This window comes from Mytilus californianus, unplaced genomic scaffold (genome assembly GCF_021869535.1).
Source record: "Mytilus californianus isolate M0D057914Y unplaced genomic scaffold, xbMytCali1.0.p SCAF_17, whole genome shotgun sequence".
Classification (NCBI taxonomy): Eukaryota; Metazoa; Mollusca; class Bivalvia; order Mytilida; family Mytilidae; genus Mytilus; species Mytilus californianus.
Window position 1 is genome coordinate 10,630,624 of NW_026262659.1, and position 19,421 is coordinate 10,650,044.

At 32.8% G+C, this 19,421-nt stretch overlaps 1 protein-coding gene across 2 annotated transcripts in view; it reads left to right on the forward strand.

Annotated features, from left to right (window-relative positions):
* Window positions 1-19,421, forward strand: part of LOC127726365 (uncharacterized) — a 111,393-nt gene that overhangs the window by 23,035 nt on the left and 68,937 nt on the right. For both annotated transcript variants that reach the window (XM_052233725.1, XM_052233724.1), the window contains exons 3-10: window positions 3,110-3,389; window positions 4,111-4,224; window positions 8,381-8,541; window positions 10,416-10,478; window positions 10,770-11,538; window positions 11,907-12,013; window positions 13,319-13,442; window positions 14,424-14,621. In XM_052233725.1, coding sequence (XP_052089685.1) covers window positions 3,110-3,389; window positions 4,111-4,224; window positions 8,381-8,541; window positions 10,416-10,478; window positions 10,770-11,538; window positions 11,907-12,013; window positions 13,319-13,442; window positions 14,424-14,621 — 1,816 coding nt within the window. The remainder of the gene's footprint in view (window positions 1-3,109; window positions 3,390-4,110; window positions 4,225-8,380; window positions 8,542-10,415; window positions 10,479-10,769; window positions 11,539-11,906; window positions 12,014-13,318; window positions 13,443-14,423; window positions 14,622-19,421) is intronic.

Sequence of the window (19,421 nt, forward strand, 5' to 3'; positions counted from 1 at the left end):
AATATAGACTAATGACATTGTATAAAGAATATAGACTAATGACATTGTATAAAGAATATAGACTAATGACATTGTATAAAGAATATAGACTAATGACATTGTATAAAGAATATAGACTAATGACATTATATAAAGAATATAGACTAATGACATTATATAAAGAATATAGACTAATGACATTGTATAAAGAATATAGACTAATGACATTGTATAAAGAATATAGACTAATGACATTGTATAAAGAATATAGACTAATGACATTGTATAAAGAATATAGACTAATGACATTGTATAAAGAATATAGACTAATGACATTGTATAAAGAATATAGACTAATGACATTGTATAAAGAATATAGACTAATGACATTGTATAAAGAATATAGACTAATATATAGACTAATGACATTGTATAAAGAATATAGACTAATGACATTATATAAAGAATATAGACTAATGACATTATATAAAGAATATAGACTAATGACATTGTATAAAGAATATAGACTAATGACATTGTATAAAGAATATAGACTAATATATAGACTAATGACATTGTATAAAGAATATAGACTAATGACATTATATAAAGAATATAGACTAATGACATTGTATAAAGAATATAGATTAATGACAGTGTATAAAGAATATAGACTAATGACATTGTATAAAGAATATAGACTAATGACATTGTATAAAGAATATAGACTAATGACATTGTATAAAGAATATAGACTAATGACATTGTATAAAGAAGATAGACTAATGACATTGTATAAAGAATATAGACTAATGACATTGTATAAAGAAGATAGACTTATGACATTGTATAAAGAATATAGACTAATGACATTGTATAAAGAATAAAGACTAATGACATTGTATAAAGAATATAGACTAATGACATTGTATAAAGAATATAGACTAATGACATTGTATAAAGAATATAGACTAATGACATTGTATAAAGAATATAGACTAATGACATTATATAAAGAATATAGACTAATGACATTATATAAATAATATAGACTAATGACATTGTATAAAGAATATAGACTAATGACATTGTATAAAGAATATAGACTAATATATAGACTAATGACATTGTATAAAGAATATAGACTAATGACATTATATAAAGAATATAGACTAATGACATTGTATAAAGAATATAGATTAATGACAGTGTATAAAGAATATAGACTAATGACATTATATAAAGAATATAGACTAATGACATTGTATAAAGAATATAGACTAATGTATAAAGAATATAGACTAATGAAATAATATATTGTACTTACTGTAAATTCACTTATTTTCGTGGGTACCAATTTTCGTGGACTAAAGAAAACTTGCATGTTCGTGGATATTTGATTTTGTGGTTTTGCCGAAGTTTGCATACAAGCCTATAGGAAATTTGTCATTCGTTGAACATTTAATTTCGTGGTTCACTTATACCCACGAAATCCACAAAAATTGGTATCCACTGAATAATAATGAATCCACAGTAAAAAACAAAATGTGCAATTACCCAATTGAACCAATGATAAAATCTTTTTTATGTCCTTTGTTGGATAAATGTAAATATATCCTGCCCTAGCATTCTAATATTATTAATGTATAAATCATACTTTACATAATGAACATTTTTAATTTCAAATATATTGAATTACAGATTGTTTAATACTATAAATAAAAAGCATCTTCTTACAGGCTCATATTAGCTCTAGGCTTTAAACTCTGTGTTGATTCTATATTTGGCTGACATTAATTGGATTTTGATTGTGTATTGATGAAATAAGCATCTCTAAAAGGCTCCAAGCAACCCCAAAGCATAGTCCTTGGGGAAAGCTTACAAAAATAATAACATTTTACCTAATTTCTCCAGAAAAAATGTTCAAAAGATTATTATGTAACAATTTTTGTTTTTAGCGCAGTTCTGTGTACTTTACAGAAAGTGTGCTAAGTGAGATGTTTAGGTTGTGTGCCTTCCATTATGAGTTGTTTAAAGATTTTTTCTAATTTTCCTAATTTTTATTTCCATATATTTAAACTTTCAGTATGAATTATTCTTCAATGTTTCAGAAACATTATGCATGACCGGGCCATTTGAGTGAATGATCCAATTTTAATTCATTTTAGGTCAAAGGTTTAATTAAGGGACAATAATTATAGACTTAAATTTTGTTAAATTTTTTTCAGACAATAATTTTTGAACCATAAATCAGATCTTTATTGATCTAAAATTGGTGGCGAAACCCACCTTTGAATGGAAAGTCCTCCCTATTTATTTTTAAACATATAGGTCAAATATCGTAGTCAAAACGGCAGTTGATTTGCTGAAATTAGATAAACAAATTTCCATATGTTATCATTTGTCCAACCTCTGACAAACTTTGCATGAAAATCCCCTTTGGAAAAGGTTAAAGTTCCAGTTTCTCATTATCAAAACAAAAATAATACCACCTGACCATTGCTGTCAGAAAAATCTGTTTCTTCATCTAATGATTAGAACACAACTCCTCCGAGACTTATGACTGATACTTGCTAGGATTGTTTGTCATTATGGTTAGTGGACCTTCCGAGTCTTAAGACTGATACTTGCTAGGATTGTTTGTCATTATGGTTAGTTGACCCTCCGAGACTTAAGACTGATACTTGCTAGGATTGTTTGTCATCAGGATTGGTTGACCCTTTGAGTATTACTAGGATTGTTTGTCATTATGGTTAGTTGACCTTCCGAGACTTAAGACTGATACTTGCTAGGATTGTTTGTCATTATGGTTAGTTGACCCTCCGAGTCTTAAGACTGATACTTGCTAGGATTGTTTGTCATCACTAAAAAACTGTAATTAAGGTTAAATCACAGCCAATGTTTTGTGTCAAAATAAGGTCCTCTAATTCCAAATTCTCATGAGCCCCCTCCCCATCCCCTAAACATCAAATTCCCTGGCAAGTTCTTACGAGCCCCCTCCCCTTCCCCCTAAACATCAAATTCCCTGGTTTACACACCTGGTTAGCATAACGAATGTGATTTGTGAATTTTATATAGGCATTTGATTAATTTCATTAGATATTAAAATTTGATTTTTTGTCTTTTTCAGGGTAGTAGTGGAGCTTTGGAGATGATCGACCCTGAATGGAAGAAAACTGCTTTATTTAGTTTCAGTTTTTGTTATCAATCCTTAACTCGTCCTACTGTTCAGGAACAAACCATCACAAAACATTCCAGAAAACTACTGAAATGGCTGACATATCGTGATTCAAACTTACCGTTGTCTGTAATCCTACTGCCATCTCACCTAGATGGCACCACTCTCAAATATCCTAATGCCAAGACAATGTTCAGTGACATCAGTGTACATAGACTCTGCTTTTTCCAAGGTATTTTATAGTAAAGAAAATTAACAGCTATGTTCTTATTTTGAATACAATGGAAAGATTGATTCCTGTATTATTTAATTGATAATTATGACTAATTATATATGTACATGTATGAGGGTCGTAATGGGGGTACCTTCATGACGAATAACGGTAAAAAATCTTGCCAAATGATGTTAACAGTAATTTTTGGTGCATGACAATAAAATGTACACTTTCTTTAAGACGATCAAAAAATCGACTGATTTTGACGAATCCTTGTTAATTTTTTTCCAAAAATAATGGTAACTTTAATTATTTGAGACCTCTGACAAATCACGATAAGTATATTTTGACAAATGACAGTAAAAATTTTACCAATTTGACACTAACGGTTGCCGAAAATGACTGTTTGACGCCTGACGGTAAATGGCATTCATACCCTCATGTGTTTTCATGGATATCAGGTTTTTTTGCCATTTGAAAGAATTCAAAAATTATTTCTTTTAAATTAAATGTTTTCATGAATAAGAAGTTGTGAATTTGAGTCAATTCTATGGCAGATTTTTGTTTTAAACAAGTCAGACGAGAAATATAAGGACAGTTTGTATCAATATAAGTACAAAATATTGTATTGAAAATTATTTTTGATAACTTTCCATTAATTCTTTGTTATTAGTAATGAATCTAATATTCCACTTAAAATCAAATATAATCCAATACAGTTATATTATCTTTTATACAGATGGATATATAGATATGAAGAAGATGCCAATGGTCTTCCCATCAAAGATTAAGAAATATCCAGAGGTCAGGTCAACCTACGATGATATCAACATACACGCCATCACTATAAACGGTAATTTTAAAATATATCATAAGGCAGCATTTTAGTGAAATACATTTTTCATAAAACATTCTAATGTCAAAATGTCTTATCCAGTTGTTTATTTTAAACTAGTCAATTTATTGAACACTAACATGGTAAAATGAATACTAGTAGTAGCATCAAGACTCACAATGATGTACAAACTTTCCAATGGGATGGTTAATTTTGATACAGAAAACTTGACCAGACAGACTATCCCATAACATAAACATCAATAGAATCCAAGTACCATCTTATAGAACAGAAGTGAGGAAAGAATCGTTCTATCCAAGAACAATAAGGGCCTTGAACACACTATCTTTTACCACCACCAGTGTAGGTAGTATTCAATGTTTCAAGACTCACCTAAATGAGACCATACAGACCACCGTTGGCGTTCTGGATGGTTTTAACTTCACTGTATATGGAATGTATAGCACAAATCTCCCTATAAAAATATTTACATGTCCCTCCAAAAGTGGCAAATTAATCAGTTTATTGATGGTGGCCCAATACTGGTTGAAGTAAAAGAATACTGTGAATTCATAATGATTTGTGGGGCAACAATTTCCATTGATTTCTTGGGTATAGGTATAATCTACAAATCTAAATGATCATCAAAGTATGACTTGTATTCAGACTAGGGGGAAAACCACAAAATTAAAATATCCCCCAAAATACAATTTTTTCTTCGAATTCATGAAAAATTGACACTGATGGAAAAAAAAACTAAATGAATCAACAGTATCAGTATGAACCACCGTCTTGGGATTTTTTGTTAGTTTTATAAGTCAATGTTATATCTTTTTATAATTTGCAAACATAGACATTTTCAACTTATAGTTCATAGATATTACAAATTGTTCTTAGTAAATCATAGCCTATGCTTAAGCCTTTAAAACTTCAATAATTATAACAGGTGCAGATGCAGTCATTTTTAAAAGGAGGGGGTTCAACATGCAAGTCATATAAAAAGGGGATGAGGGTTTCAACCATATGTCGTCATAAAAAAGCATTAGTTGTCAAACAAAAAGAAAGGGGGCTCACCCCCTCCCCCTTTGGATCCGCCACTGCATAAAAAATTATAGCAGTAATTACGACAAATATTTCACTGTTTAAACAACCCCACTGACAACCAACACTAAGTACATGTACACTAGCAGTGGTATTCATGGAATGGGAGAAATTCTAACTACATTCAACAATGTGTACAATTTTGGATTATCAGGAACAACTATAACATTTTGTGTCATAAGACTGGTGTACAAACACACACACAAACATCCAGCATACATAATCTCTTGTTAACCAATGAAGTCTTAGAAAAGGCAAATGAAATGTAAAATAACAGAAAATAAACACGAAAATTTTGAGAAATTGAGAATGATCAAGATTTTGCATTTTTTTATTTGTTATTTTTTAAAGACAATCCTCATGGTTTACGTATGTATTTCCAGATTTTAATTTTTACTGTGTTACCTAATCATTGTGGAGATTATATAACAATACACTGTGATGTAAGGCCCTGTAAACTGTATACACTGTAAACTACTTTTTTTCCTTAACAGAGTTATTCACCATAAGTCTTTATTAGCTAAGTGTTCATTATCTAATAATATTTTCATTCAACTAGAGTTTAATGCATATCTGTCTTTCCTTCCCTACATTCTTTTATCCTTCCAAAACCCACCAGTTGTGAACGATGAGTTACAGATTGGAGATGTAGATTGTTTCAAATGACATTCTTTACAAAGAATTACAGCCCCTGGACAAAATTTTGTAAAAATTGTACTTGTCCAGATTTTTTCTGTATTAAGCCTGTACATATTGAGCTGATTTTTGGTTCATAAGTATATAATTATGATTTACAAGTCCATTTTTATATGGGTACTTTTAACAATTTAAAATACAGGTGTGTGTTTTTGTATCAAGTTGTTTATCCAATTTGTAAGTAGTTGTCATTTTCAAAAGACATGTATGAAATTTGTTTCAGTGTATGTCGGTCAAAGTATGTATGTCAGTCATTTAATAGCTGTATATCAGTGTCTTCCATTCAAAGGCTGTTTGTCAGTGCATGTCAGTCAAAGTCTGTATGAGAGTCATTTGAAAGCTGTATGTCAGTGTCTTCCAGTCAAAAAACTATGTCAATGTATTTCAGTCAAATTCTGTATGTCAGTGTCTTCCAGTCAAAGTCTGTATGTGAGTCAATTAAAAGCTGTATGTCAGTGTCTTCCAGTCAAAAACTATGTCAGTGTATTTCAGTCAAATTCTGTATGTCAGTGTCTTCCAGTCAAAATCTGTATGTTCGTCATTTAAAAGCTGTATGTCAGTGTCTTCCAGTAAAAAACTATGTCAGTGTATTTCAGTCAAATTCTGTATGTCAGTGTCTTCCAGTCAAAGTCTGTATGTGAGTCATTTAAAAGCTGTATGTCAGTGTCTTCCAGTCAAAGACTGTATGTCAGAAAATGTCAGTCAAAGTCTGTATGTCAGTCATTCAAAAGCTGTATGTCAGTGTATTTCTGCATATTAGTGCATGTTCTTAAAAATCATTATGTCATTGAATGTGAGTCAAAGTGTGTGTGTCACTGTATGTCAATCAAAATCTGTTTGTCAGTATATGTCAATCAAAATCTATATGTGAGTCAAAGTCTCGATGTCAGTCCTTCAAAAGATGTATGTCCATGTATGTCAACATGTCAGCATATGTTCTCAAAAATCATTATGTCATTGTATGACCGTCAAAGTCTATGTGTCAGTGTATGTCAATCAAAATCTGTTTGTCAGTGTTTGTCATTGAAAATTTTATGTCAGTGTATGTTAGTCAATGTCTGTATGCCAGTGTATGTCAGTCAAAATCTGAATGCCAGTGTATGTCAGTCAAGGTCTTAATTGATGTATGTCAGTCAATATCTATTGTCACACAAAGTCTCTGTGGCATCATATGTCATTCAAAGTCTGTATGTCATTGTATAAAAATCAAAATCTGTATGTCAGTGTGTGTCAGTCAACATCTGTATGTCCATGTATGTCAGTCAAGATATGTAGATCAATGTATGTCAGTCAAATCTGTATGCCAGTCAAAATCTGTAATGTCAGTCAAATCTGTATGTCAGTCACCATCTGTATGTCAGTCAAAGCCTCTATGTCAGTCAAAGTGTGTATGTCAGAGTATGTCATTCAAAGTCTGTATATCAGCGTATGTTAGTTGAAACCTTTAGTTCAGTGTATGTCAGTCAAAATCTGTAGTTCAGTCAAAGTCTCTAGTTAAGTGTATGTCAGTGAAATATGTATGTCAGTCAAAGTGTCAGTTTATGTCAATCAAAGCCTTTATGTTAGTGTTAACCAGTTAAAATCTGTATGTCAGTCAGTGTATGTCAGTCAAAGTCTGTATAATGTAGCAATTTAGATTTGGAAGATGCATAGACTTGCAATATTTGACTGAGGGTAAACGCATTATCCATATTTATGATAATTGGCAGTCATGATATGTTGATATTTTGTGAAGAGATTTTTATTTTACATATATACTGTTAAATGTAATTTTTGTGTCTTTGTGTTGTATTTACATCATCATATTTACATACTTGTATTTAGGAAAACATGCACAAACTGAATTATTTCTTCTTTTTTTTTTTGATAATGTGGAACTCAAGTATTAAAAAAAATAGGAATGTATTCATCCTAGCATAAAGGATAGTAGTGGGTGGATGTATTAAAACATTAATGTGACAGCATCCCAACAATACCAAAAAGAGTTATAAAAATCGACATCTTGAGGTAAACATATGGACTTTAAATACAATTATTTTCAGTAACATATTTAAAGCTCTAAATTGTCTTAAATCCAAATAGCTGTTAGTTAATTCAACAGTGTCTACCAAATATCTGTCATTTAATTCAATTCTTAAATGGATTAAGACATAAGTTTAGTAGACAAGGAACACTTTGACTCAGTTTCTAGTTTTGGGCAGTTACATTGGCATTTGGCTAGATTGAAACCTGTTGTGTAAGGACTTTAACCTCTCCTATTTCATCAATTGGTGAACTAACACAAGTTGCAGAAAAAAAAACATCAATCAGTATTGAGAAGACAAGGCAATATTATTGGTTCATATATTGATGAATATATTGATATATGTTATTACAGATGGTAAAGAAGAGAAGACTTATCCATTAAAACAACCACGAGAAGTTTGTTTACACATGATGGATTTACCTGGCTTTACTGTAAACAGGCCTGTACCTGAAGACCTGAGTTATGCATGTCTTTATCAAGCTTGGACCTACGTAGCTTTATTGACTCACAAGGTAGGTAAAGGGGTGTGTCCCTGTAGACCCAAGTTATGCTTGTCTTTATCAAGCCTGGACCTACGTAGCTTTATTGACTCACAAGGTAGGTAAAGGGGTGTGTCCTAGTAGACCTGAGTTATGCTTGTCTTTATCAAGTCTGGACCTAAGTAGCTTTATTGACTCACAAGGTAGGTAAAGGGGTGTGTCTGAGTAGACCTGAGTTATTCTTATCTTTATTAAGCCTGGACCTAAGTAGATTTATTGACTCACAAGGTAGGTAAAGGGGTGTGTCCTTGTGGACCCAAGTTATGCTTGTCTTTATCAAGCCTGGACCTATGTAGCTTTATTGATGCACAAGATAGGTAAAGGGGTGTGTCCCTGTAGACCTGAGTTATACTTGTCTTTATCAAGCCTGGACCTACGTTGCTTCATTGGTGCACAAGGTAGATAAAGGGGTGTGTCAGAGTAGACCTGAGTTACACATGTCTTTATCAAGGCTAGCTTTATTGACTCACTAGGTAGGTAAAGGGGTGTGCCCCTGTGGACCTGAGTTATACTTGTCTTTATCAAGCCTGGACCTACGTTGCTTCATTGGTGCACAAGGTAGGTAAAGGGGTGTGTCCCTGTAGACCCGAGTTACACTTGTCTTTATCAAGCCTGGACCTATGTAGCTTTATTGACTCACTAGGTAGGTAAAGGGGGTGTCCAAGTAGACCCAAGTTATGCTTTTCTTTATCAAGCCTGGACCTACTTAGCTTTATTTACTCACAAGGTAGGTAAAGGGGTGTGTCCAAGTAAACCTGAGTAATACCTGTCTTTGTCCAGCCTGGACCTACGTCGCTTCATTGATGCACAAGATATGTAAAGGGAAATGTCTAGTTATATATGATTGAGCGTTATCAAGTCTGTTGATAACAAGATAAAAAATATGCTGGCTAGAATACACATTCAACTGTTTCTTATACAATTCACCATTGAATAAAAAAAACTCTATGTGGTATGGGCTTCACTCATTGTTGAAGGCTGTAAGGTGACCTATAGTTGTTAATTTCTGTGTCATTTGGTCTCTTGTGAAGAGTCGTCTCATTGACAATCATACCACATCCTCTTTTTAGCTCACCTGACCCAAAGGATCAAGTAAGCTTTTCTTATCACTTGGCGTCAGTTTCGACGTTGTCTGTTAACTCTTACAAAAATCTTCTCTTCTGAAACTACTGAGCTAAATAACACCAAACTTGGCCTAAATCATCCTTAGGGTATCTAGATTAAAAATGTATCTGATGACCCTGCCCATCAACCAAGATGGTCACCATGGCTAAAAATAGACCATGGGGGGTAAAATGCAGTTTTTGGCTTATATCTCTGAAACTAAAGCATTTAGAGCAAATCTGACATGGGGTAAAAATGCCCTTAAATTTTCAGACGCACCAGACAACTTGTTCTTGGGTTACTGCCCAATAATTGGTAATTTTAAGGACATTTTGCAGTTTTTGGTTATTTTGAGTATTGTTTTAGATAGAGATAAACTGTAAACGGCAATAATGTTAAGCAAAGATCTACAAATAAGTCAACATGACCAAAATCATCAATTCACATCAAATTGGAGTTAATGTCCTTTCAAAGTCATTTTCTGCAATTTTTGGGAAATTTTAATAAAGTTTTTTCAAAAATCTTCTGCTTTTAATTTAACTACTGGGCAAAATTAAACCAAACTTAAACTCAATCATTATTAGAGTATCTAGCCATATTTATTGTGATTTTAACCTTATCAAACATAATTTCCAAAACCACAGTAGATACAGGTGAGTGACACAGGCTCTTGAGAGCTTCTAGTTAATTCTTACCACAATGTTATTTTGACAACTATTTATATATTCTCTTCTGTATTTCAGCTGCTGTTACCATCTTATACAAAAATATTTACTGGAGAACTGGGTAGTCTAGGGAGAAAACAGGTAAAGTCAAGCTGTTTATAATAAAATTGTTAAATTGTGTTGAATCTGCAAGTGAATGATTGAAATATTTAATCATGTGATTGTATTAGAACTAAACATACAACTCTGTAATAATTATTAGAGAAAATTTTGTATAATATTTTTGTAGTTCTAGACTAACTTTCACTACAGATTTTGAAGTGTTAATATGGATAAATTGTAAACATTAGATTTGAGAGGTTACTATTCAAGTACTGCTTTATGACTATTGATTTGGAGGCTACATGTAACTTAATATATACGTTATTTCAGATTGAGAGCTTGCTCTTCCAGTTGATACAGCCCTATGCCTCCCTCTGTAGTATCTATTCTGCTCAGTATGGTGGACTCTCAAACCAAGAGAATCCCACTTACCTGTCAGAGAAAATACAGGACCTCTGTGATGACAAGGGACAACCTATTCCCATAGAGCTGTTAGGAAAAGGAATGATTGCCAACAACCATACATTTGTCAGATTTCCACCATTTTTGGCTTGTAAGGCCCACAGTCACAGTCGAGTGGATAGAAACATTGTTAGAATACCAGACATGTCATTAGAAAGCAAATTTTATGAACCTTACTCAGAGAAGATGGATATTCTAATTGTCAACGGATCACCAATGAAATCTTTACCATCAAATTTGTTCAACATTTTTGAAAATTTACAAGTACTAACAATTCTAAATGTTGATTTGAAACAGACTCCAGAATTTCCCTCTGGTATATCTCGGTGCAATGATCTGGAAATAGTGTGTCTAAGTGGTTTGCCTGGAGTAAAGAAAATGCCAAAGGATATACTGAGAGCTCCAGCTTTATCTACATTTTATCTACACAATTGTCCAATCAGAAAGCTGGATATTGAATGGCCAGCAAGTATGACCTTGACATCACTAAGTTTAAAAGGGCTGCTGATTCAGGAAGTTCCTAAAGAGATATCAAAGTTGTCTGAACTGAATGAACTCAACTTAGATTGCAATCCAATTTTGACGTTACCCGACGAACTTGAACATTTAAAGAAGTTGAAGCATTTAAGTGCAAAAGGTAAGCTTTCAAAAATTGTTTTTGTATTGAGGAGCAACCATTGCTTACAACATTTTATAGAAAGAAAACGATCTTTTTGCAATTAATAAAAAAGAAAGATGAATTTGGCCAACATATCTTAAAATCTTTATATATAGATACCTATATTTCACCACTGAATCTCATGCCATATAATATTTATCTGCTCTTAGTAAGATTTTGAATATTTTGAATACTGGGGAAGCCTGAATGTATATAATATAAAAATTAAACTGACGTCTTGAGGAGAGAAATATCGTATGAACCTCAATATAGTTGTAGAATCTGTATGTTTCATGTGGATAATTATGTAATGATTTTACTGAAGTTATTTATTTTTATTGTTTTAGGAATCCCCTGGATAGCCTTTGAGGGAAAATTTGATCAGATGCCAAAATCTATTTACGAAACTTGGCATGCTGAAAATCCATACATTATCAACTATCTTTCAGAAAAAGTAAGTCCACTCAGTTTAATTATCTCACATTTAAACATCCAATGTGGAGAATCTGTACTTAATTCAGCTACTTTTAGAACATTTTACAAAGGAAAAGAGAAATTCAATATTCCTAAACGAGACAGCAACTTAAGTTAACAATACAAATATTAAAAATAAATCCAAATTCATTGTGACCATTCTGGTGATGGTAAATTTGTCAATGTCAGAGCTTTTAAATAAATTGTATAGGTAATAAAACATAAAACTGGTCAGATGTATCAGAATTACCTTTCTGCTAGCTCTATAGCAGGTATTTACCGCATTGTTTATTATGGTATTAATAGGGCACTAATTAGGGCAACACATCGAGGATGCGGGAGCCCTATAGTTTAAAATTTGTCAATCTGTCTGTCTGTCCACAATTCATGTAAACACAAAAACTCCAAATGAAACTGTCCACAATTCATGTAAACACAAAAACTCCAAATGAAAAGCATAGGTATGAGTAAAAAATCACAAATTTTGAGAAATGTCTTTTGTAAGCACAAAACCCCTAAAGAGTTTGTAGGAGGCCAATGAAATTTTGTGAAGTTGATGTGCATATTATATTTTTCATGAATTAGGCTCAGTAATTTCAGAAAACTGTTTTTGTTAAAAATCACAAATTTTGAGAAGCATCTTATTGTAGGATTTCGTCAACAATGGATATTTAACATAGACATAACATGCATTCCAAATTATTTCCTTAAGTCAGAATTATGTTCAAAACATAGTTCTAATACAACATCCTTATTGTAAACAAAGCAGAGTTCTAAGTAGCACAAAATATGTTTGACACATGTGCACAAACTTACTGTTTACATTCTCGTTATTTTCATTTTTATCCTAGTAAAATAATTATATTAATGACTACTTACTATAAATATTATTATATATTGTTATAAAAATACATGGATCATATATTTACCCTGGTATTAGTTTTAACACTTTCATTACCAGATTGAACTGGATTTTGCATCTCATGCCATAACTGCACATGACCATCACCCACCCGAATTGATTTCAATGAAAGTGTGTGTTTTTTGTTTAGTTTCAATGCATCGTTAGGTAACAAAGAGTTATATTAAACTTTTTAAATATGAAATAGTTATGGTTTTTTTTGTATGCTTTGAACTATAGAAAATAGTAAAAAAAAGATCAATTACTGGACTTCTTTGATTATAACCCCACGATGGAAAGTCTGGGAGCATATTATTACATCTTAAGCATATAAATAGCAATCGTTCCAAACAGAATGTTTGATTAATATTACTCTTTTGATAGGAAGTGGAAGACTTGTTTGATAAGTTTGATGAAAACAACAACAATATCTTAGATCCAACAGAGGTTGCCAAGCTTAATTTTGAGTTTCTAACTAATATACCACGCATTGGAGTCCAGAAATTAGGTAAGGTTTATTGTGTACTAACTTGCGACCACTATCCACCATAGTTTAAATAATGAAGATATAAATAAAGGCAACAGTAGTAAACCACTGTTCAATAGTCATAAATCGATGAAGCGAAAACAAATCTGGGCCACAAACCAAAACCTAGTGAAACACATCAACTATAAGAGGAAAACAACGGAACAATAAACACTGAACTGCAACAAAAACAAACGCATACATACATAGAAACAGACTATTTGATAACAACTGCTATATTACTGACTTGGTACTGGACATTTTAAGAAAAAATGTTGGGTTGAATTTTTTTTTATGGCTAGCCAAACCTCCCGCTTTTATGGCAATGTTAAAAATACCTCTAAAATAACAACATTACATGACAGGAATACAGTGCAAATAAATGCAAGAACACTCAGGACAGAGAAATACATATATAAATAAAATATAAGCAATTTCAAATTTCTGTACGACCTTCAACAATGAGAAAAACTTGTACTGTATAGTCTGCTTTAAAAGGCTCAGACATGAAAAATGTGAAACAATTGCAATGAGAAAACTAACGGCTTAATTTAACAGTACAATGTACAGAAACAAATATGACAAACATGAACCAACATATGTATAGATAGAATATCATTGAACCAGAACTGCAAAATGTTTCATATGATCTCAGAAAATACCAAGGTTTGTGCTATGTTTTTGGCTGGACAGTTTTCCCTAACACAGACATACTTGGTAATAATAGTGACATGGAGAGCCATATTTGTAAAAACAATTTCTTCACTGAGTACCCTGTCATTAAACAGGTACAAACAAGGGTTATATAATTGGCAGCTATGATTACCTACTCGCCTGACTGGTAAACAAGTACTGGACATCAAGCCATCTATTTGAAGTTGTTCTTCATGATTTTGTTATAGCTTAAGACTTGAGATATAGAATCTAACTTTTAATTCTAATGTATTATTACTTTTACCTTAGGTGACTCTCAATATGGAGGAGTTCCTCCAGTGATATTCAAACTGAAGGGATTAGAGAGTTTGGACCTGTCCTATACTGCAATCAACTGTATCCCCGACTTTGCTAGTGAATTGTTCACCTTACAAACTCTTAACTTAGAACATTGTCCTTTCTTAGAGAGTGTATCTGGAAATGTTGGACTACTGCCTAACCTTAGAAGTAAGATTAATTAATAAAAATGTTTTAGAAAATATTAATACAAGTATTTTTGTAAAAAGTATGACAATTGTACTCACCCAACAGGAAAAAATGCAAGTAGTTATTATTTAATGACAATATTTAAAGAAAAATTGAAGATAGCAAAAAGTGCATAAAATATTCTGTAAACTGCCTTGTTTAACCTTTTAGTAGTCAACCATAAAGGGACTGGGAGTCAATAGAATATCTAGCCAGAAAATATATTTCTACAATATTTTCCAACAATATAAAAACAAATCAGAAATTTATATAGATAGAAGAAGATATGGTATGATTGCCAATGAGACAACTTTCCACCAACACCAAACATGAAAGTAGTCCACTTATTTAAGAGGCATACAAATAATTTTCTTAGTCAATACAAAAATCTGGGACCTTCCTCCCATATTAGAAAATGGCTGCTCTGTTAGTTTCCAAAATAACATTTTCACAGAAAAGTCATTTATTCAATTAGCAGTCAGGGGCATTACTTAAACAAGTAATTTTTAAAATTACCTATACAAGTAATGTTGAAAACGAGGCTATTTTAAAAATAACTTATATAAGTAACTTTTATAAATATTATTTTTATAGGTGTCTAATTATACAGATTTTACTAGTTTTAACAACTTTTTACAGTCATCTGGTTATTTTTCCCATGAAATATAAAATCTAATCCTTCTGAAACACTAATTGCCTTTCTGAGGCACTTATCTTTCATATGGACGCTTCTGGGTCAAAGAATGGTCTCTTGGGACTATTAAAATATCATTTTCCTTGAAAATCTTGAAGGTAGACAGATATAAATAGATAGAAACTTGTGAATTAATTAAGACTTGAAGTTATTTATAATTTGTAACCCAAAACAAGTACATTATATGTTCCTTAAATAAGTGTTATTACTTATTCTTTCAAATATGTATAAAATAACTTATTCAAGTTACATTTTTGTCATTATTTTTAAAGTAACCCTTCATGTCTATACTCCTCTCAAATCTAATAAATTCTTAATTTTATGATATAAAATGATGTAAAAATTCATGAAAACTACATTTAATCCATGCTTCTATTGAAATTTAAAATAACTCTATTGAGTGATTTTATATATTTTAAAAACAAAAATTACCTATATATATAAGTAACTAAAAAAAGTTACTTGTTTAAGTAATGCCCCTGACTGATTAGTATGATTAATTCACAACACTTGTCCCACTCAGATCCTCCCTTAATATTGCTGTTGATATATAATGCCAGTGGTACCAATAACCAGTCTGCTATTTCTTTGGTGCCCAAACTGAATGCTGAGGAGTTACAGTGCAGAAAAAAGCACCTGATCTACACTAATCAGAGTTCATTAAAGGGACCAAATAATGCCAACTGGTTCTTGTATAAAGGTATAAACTGAACAAACACAGGTTTAGGAGAATTGCAATGCGTCTGCTTCATGCAGTTGTATTATCTAGAATGCCTAAATGAGGCGCGCAGTAATTAAAACAAAAGGATGATAATTAATTAATTATCTCTGCCGATTGGATAATTTGAAATAAGGGCCTTGTTCTGATTGGTTCCCTTCCCACATCTCACAAAGCAATTAGAGAGCGAGATGTCAAGAGTGGCCAGTAGGGAATTCCTTATATCATTGGTTGTTATTAATAGATATAAGCTGAAATAAAATACCCAATCGGCAATAAGGACAGGTAATGCATGTGCGATGATACATGTCAACATGCTGTGTATTAATAATCCATTTTTCTTGTTAATAAAAATATCACATTAATCCACATCACTTTGAAAACGGCCCCACCCATTTCCCTCCCCCCTGTGTATGTGTATAGTGTGTATGTGTATATATGCTGTTGGAATCTAGACCAGTCTCAGATCAGATGCATGTTAATGTCTAACTCTGATCGGAATCCAGTCAGGAAACCTGTGAATCCAGATGGTTACTAGTGTAAAACAAAGACATGTTTGGGAAAAGAACCACAGTTTAATGCTTAAATTTCATATTAATAAAACACAAACAACAGTACAGTTTGAAAACAATACACAAATTAATTAATTAATAATCTGTGGTATTCCAAACTTCCCAAACATGTGTGGTGTAACCAGTAGAAGGTAGGTTAAATGGTTTATTATTTCCCCAGGGCAACTGCAAATTTGTTCATGACTTCCTGTCTGTGTGCAAAAGAAGGATCCAAGTATGATTTGTATGCATTAGATTTCCAATCACCCTGTGATTGTATGAGATCAGCTGGAACCCCACATTCTAAGGCAAAGGAGGCCCCTCCTCTGCGAAAACTATGTCCCGAATATTTGCTGCTGTCATAACCCAACCTAGATAAGTTCTGTTTTAGCATTTTTACAAAGGCTGTATATGTAAGAGGGATAACCTTGCCTCGTACTAAATACAGGAAGACAGGCGAGGGGGCTGACACTGCTGGCACCTGTTTAAAATTTAAAAGAAGCGCCTTAGAGGGACATAAATGAGAATTCTTCACTCTAGGAAGGGGAATTTCTAATATACGCTCTGAAAATTGAATTGTTTTGGTTTTGCGTACTTTTAAACAGACACCATCTGAGTGAAAATGGATTTCCTCACGAGTAAAATGTCGCAAAGGATCAAAAGCTGAAATTGAAGGGGCAAACAAATTTGACTTCCTTAAAAAGGAGAAAAAAGCCACTAAGCAGGCTGCCCAAAAACACAAGTCCTTACTACTGCTGACTGACAGTAAAGTAAATATATCATTCAAAATTTTTGGTGTAATAGGCAATTTTCTATGTATGGCAGCACCTAACACACGTTTAGCACCCTTGAGTAGTGACTCCATAAAAAAGGAATCTATCGGAGATGCAACTCCTGATTCTAAATGTAGCAACCGCACAATTGACAAATAATTTGTTATGGAATTAAATTGTAACCTTGAAGATAAATAGGCTACATATCTGGCTAAATTCATAGGACTTAATGGAACAAGGGTAATATTTAATCTTCTACAAAATTCTGCGTATGACTTGAAATAGTTTAAATATGTCTTTTTGGTAGATTCAGCATAAGTATGACATCTAAAGTTAGCAACAATACTATCCAGTGATCTCACCTCCCTCGATACCAGTGAGCCTAAATAAAAGAAAACGAAGGGCATTACTAGACATGTGCCTAACAAGATCCTGTAAATACAGTGGCGGTCGAACATAATCACGCAAAAATTGTTCACAGAAAGGTAGATCATGCATCCGTGAAATACAGTCTGCTAGTATATTCGTTTTGCCTGGAACATGCTTAGCTATCAAGTGAAAATTATACGTTGCTGATAACCAAAAGAGCTCACGCAAAAAGGACATCAAAATAGCATTTTTTGATGTACCTTTATTAATGCAACTTACAGTTACCGCATTATCGCAATGAACTATAATACGCTGACCACGCCAATATGGGGCCCATCGCTTTACTGCTAACGCCACTGAGAAAGCCTCTAATTCATTTATGTGAAGTTTCAAAGCAAAGGGGTGATCTTCTGCCCAATTTACATAAAACCAATCATTTTGATAGACACCCCCTCCACCTGATTTACAAGCATCAGTAGCTACAGAGGTGATAGGAACCTTTGAAAGTAAAATTGACTTCCCATTAAAAGTTGAAATAAAGTTATGCCACCACTTTATATCTTGCAATATTTCGCCTGTCAGACGCAATTTATGCCAATCTAGCTTTAATCGCATGATGCCGTTTATAATTCTACGGAGAAAAACTCTCCCGCCTCGAACCACAGCAGACGCCCAATTAAGCTTTCCCGCTAAAGATTGCAATTGCTTTTTTGAAGCACGCTTACGCAATAAAAATTCAGCTAATTCTGATTTCAAATCATGCAATTTTGCAATAGGAAGTCTAGTTTCTAAAGTAGTAGAATCTATCTCAACCCCTAAAAATACAATCTGTTGGCAGGGGTCTGTTACTTTAGACCAGCTGATACAAAAACCTAACTTCCTGAGCAGCGCAATTAAAATTGCTAACGCCTGAGCGCAGCGCTTCTTTGTCTTCTCGCAAATAAAAAAATCATCTAAATATGCCACAATGGTGAAGCCTCTACGTGACATCATTCTGCGAATTGCCTGAGATAATCTATGAAAAATACCAGGTGCTAATTTTGATCCAAACGGAAGTTTTTTATCTATGAAAGTATAATCATGACCATCAGGAAAAGTCCATGTAAGCCCAGTGACCTCTCTACTTTGTTCACTTATTTTGACAGATCTGTAAGCGGCCTTTAGGTCCACTTTTGACATATAAAAATTTTTTGAAACTAACTTGCATGCATCATCTACTGTTTGAAATTTTTGTTTATCAAATTCTCCTGCAAAATCATTTACTGCAAAACCTATTGGTCTGCTACAATCATGAATAATTCGAACTCCGCCATCAGATTTAGGGATAACCCCAAGCGGACTGATAATTTTGGGGGGGGAATTGACAAAAATATAGTTTCCGTTATCAATTTCTGTTAAAATTTGTTTATGTGCCTGTTTGTAAAAAGGGCTACTAGGCTTTGCAGAAGGATGATTTTTGGAGCGTACATTCTCTGGTAGGGGGACATTAGTGACAATGTCAAATCCATGTTCTATGCCAAATAACAAAAATTCTTTGTCAAAATCATCACTTAACTCATTAGTCCATGAAATTAGATCAAGAGCACGAGTAGGCTTCACCATTGTATCTAGTTTTTTGTATGCTGAAATGCTGGGTGCTTTTCAGCACATGCAGGTATAGCACATGAATGCTCAAAC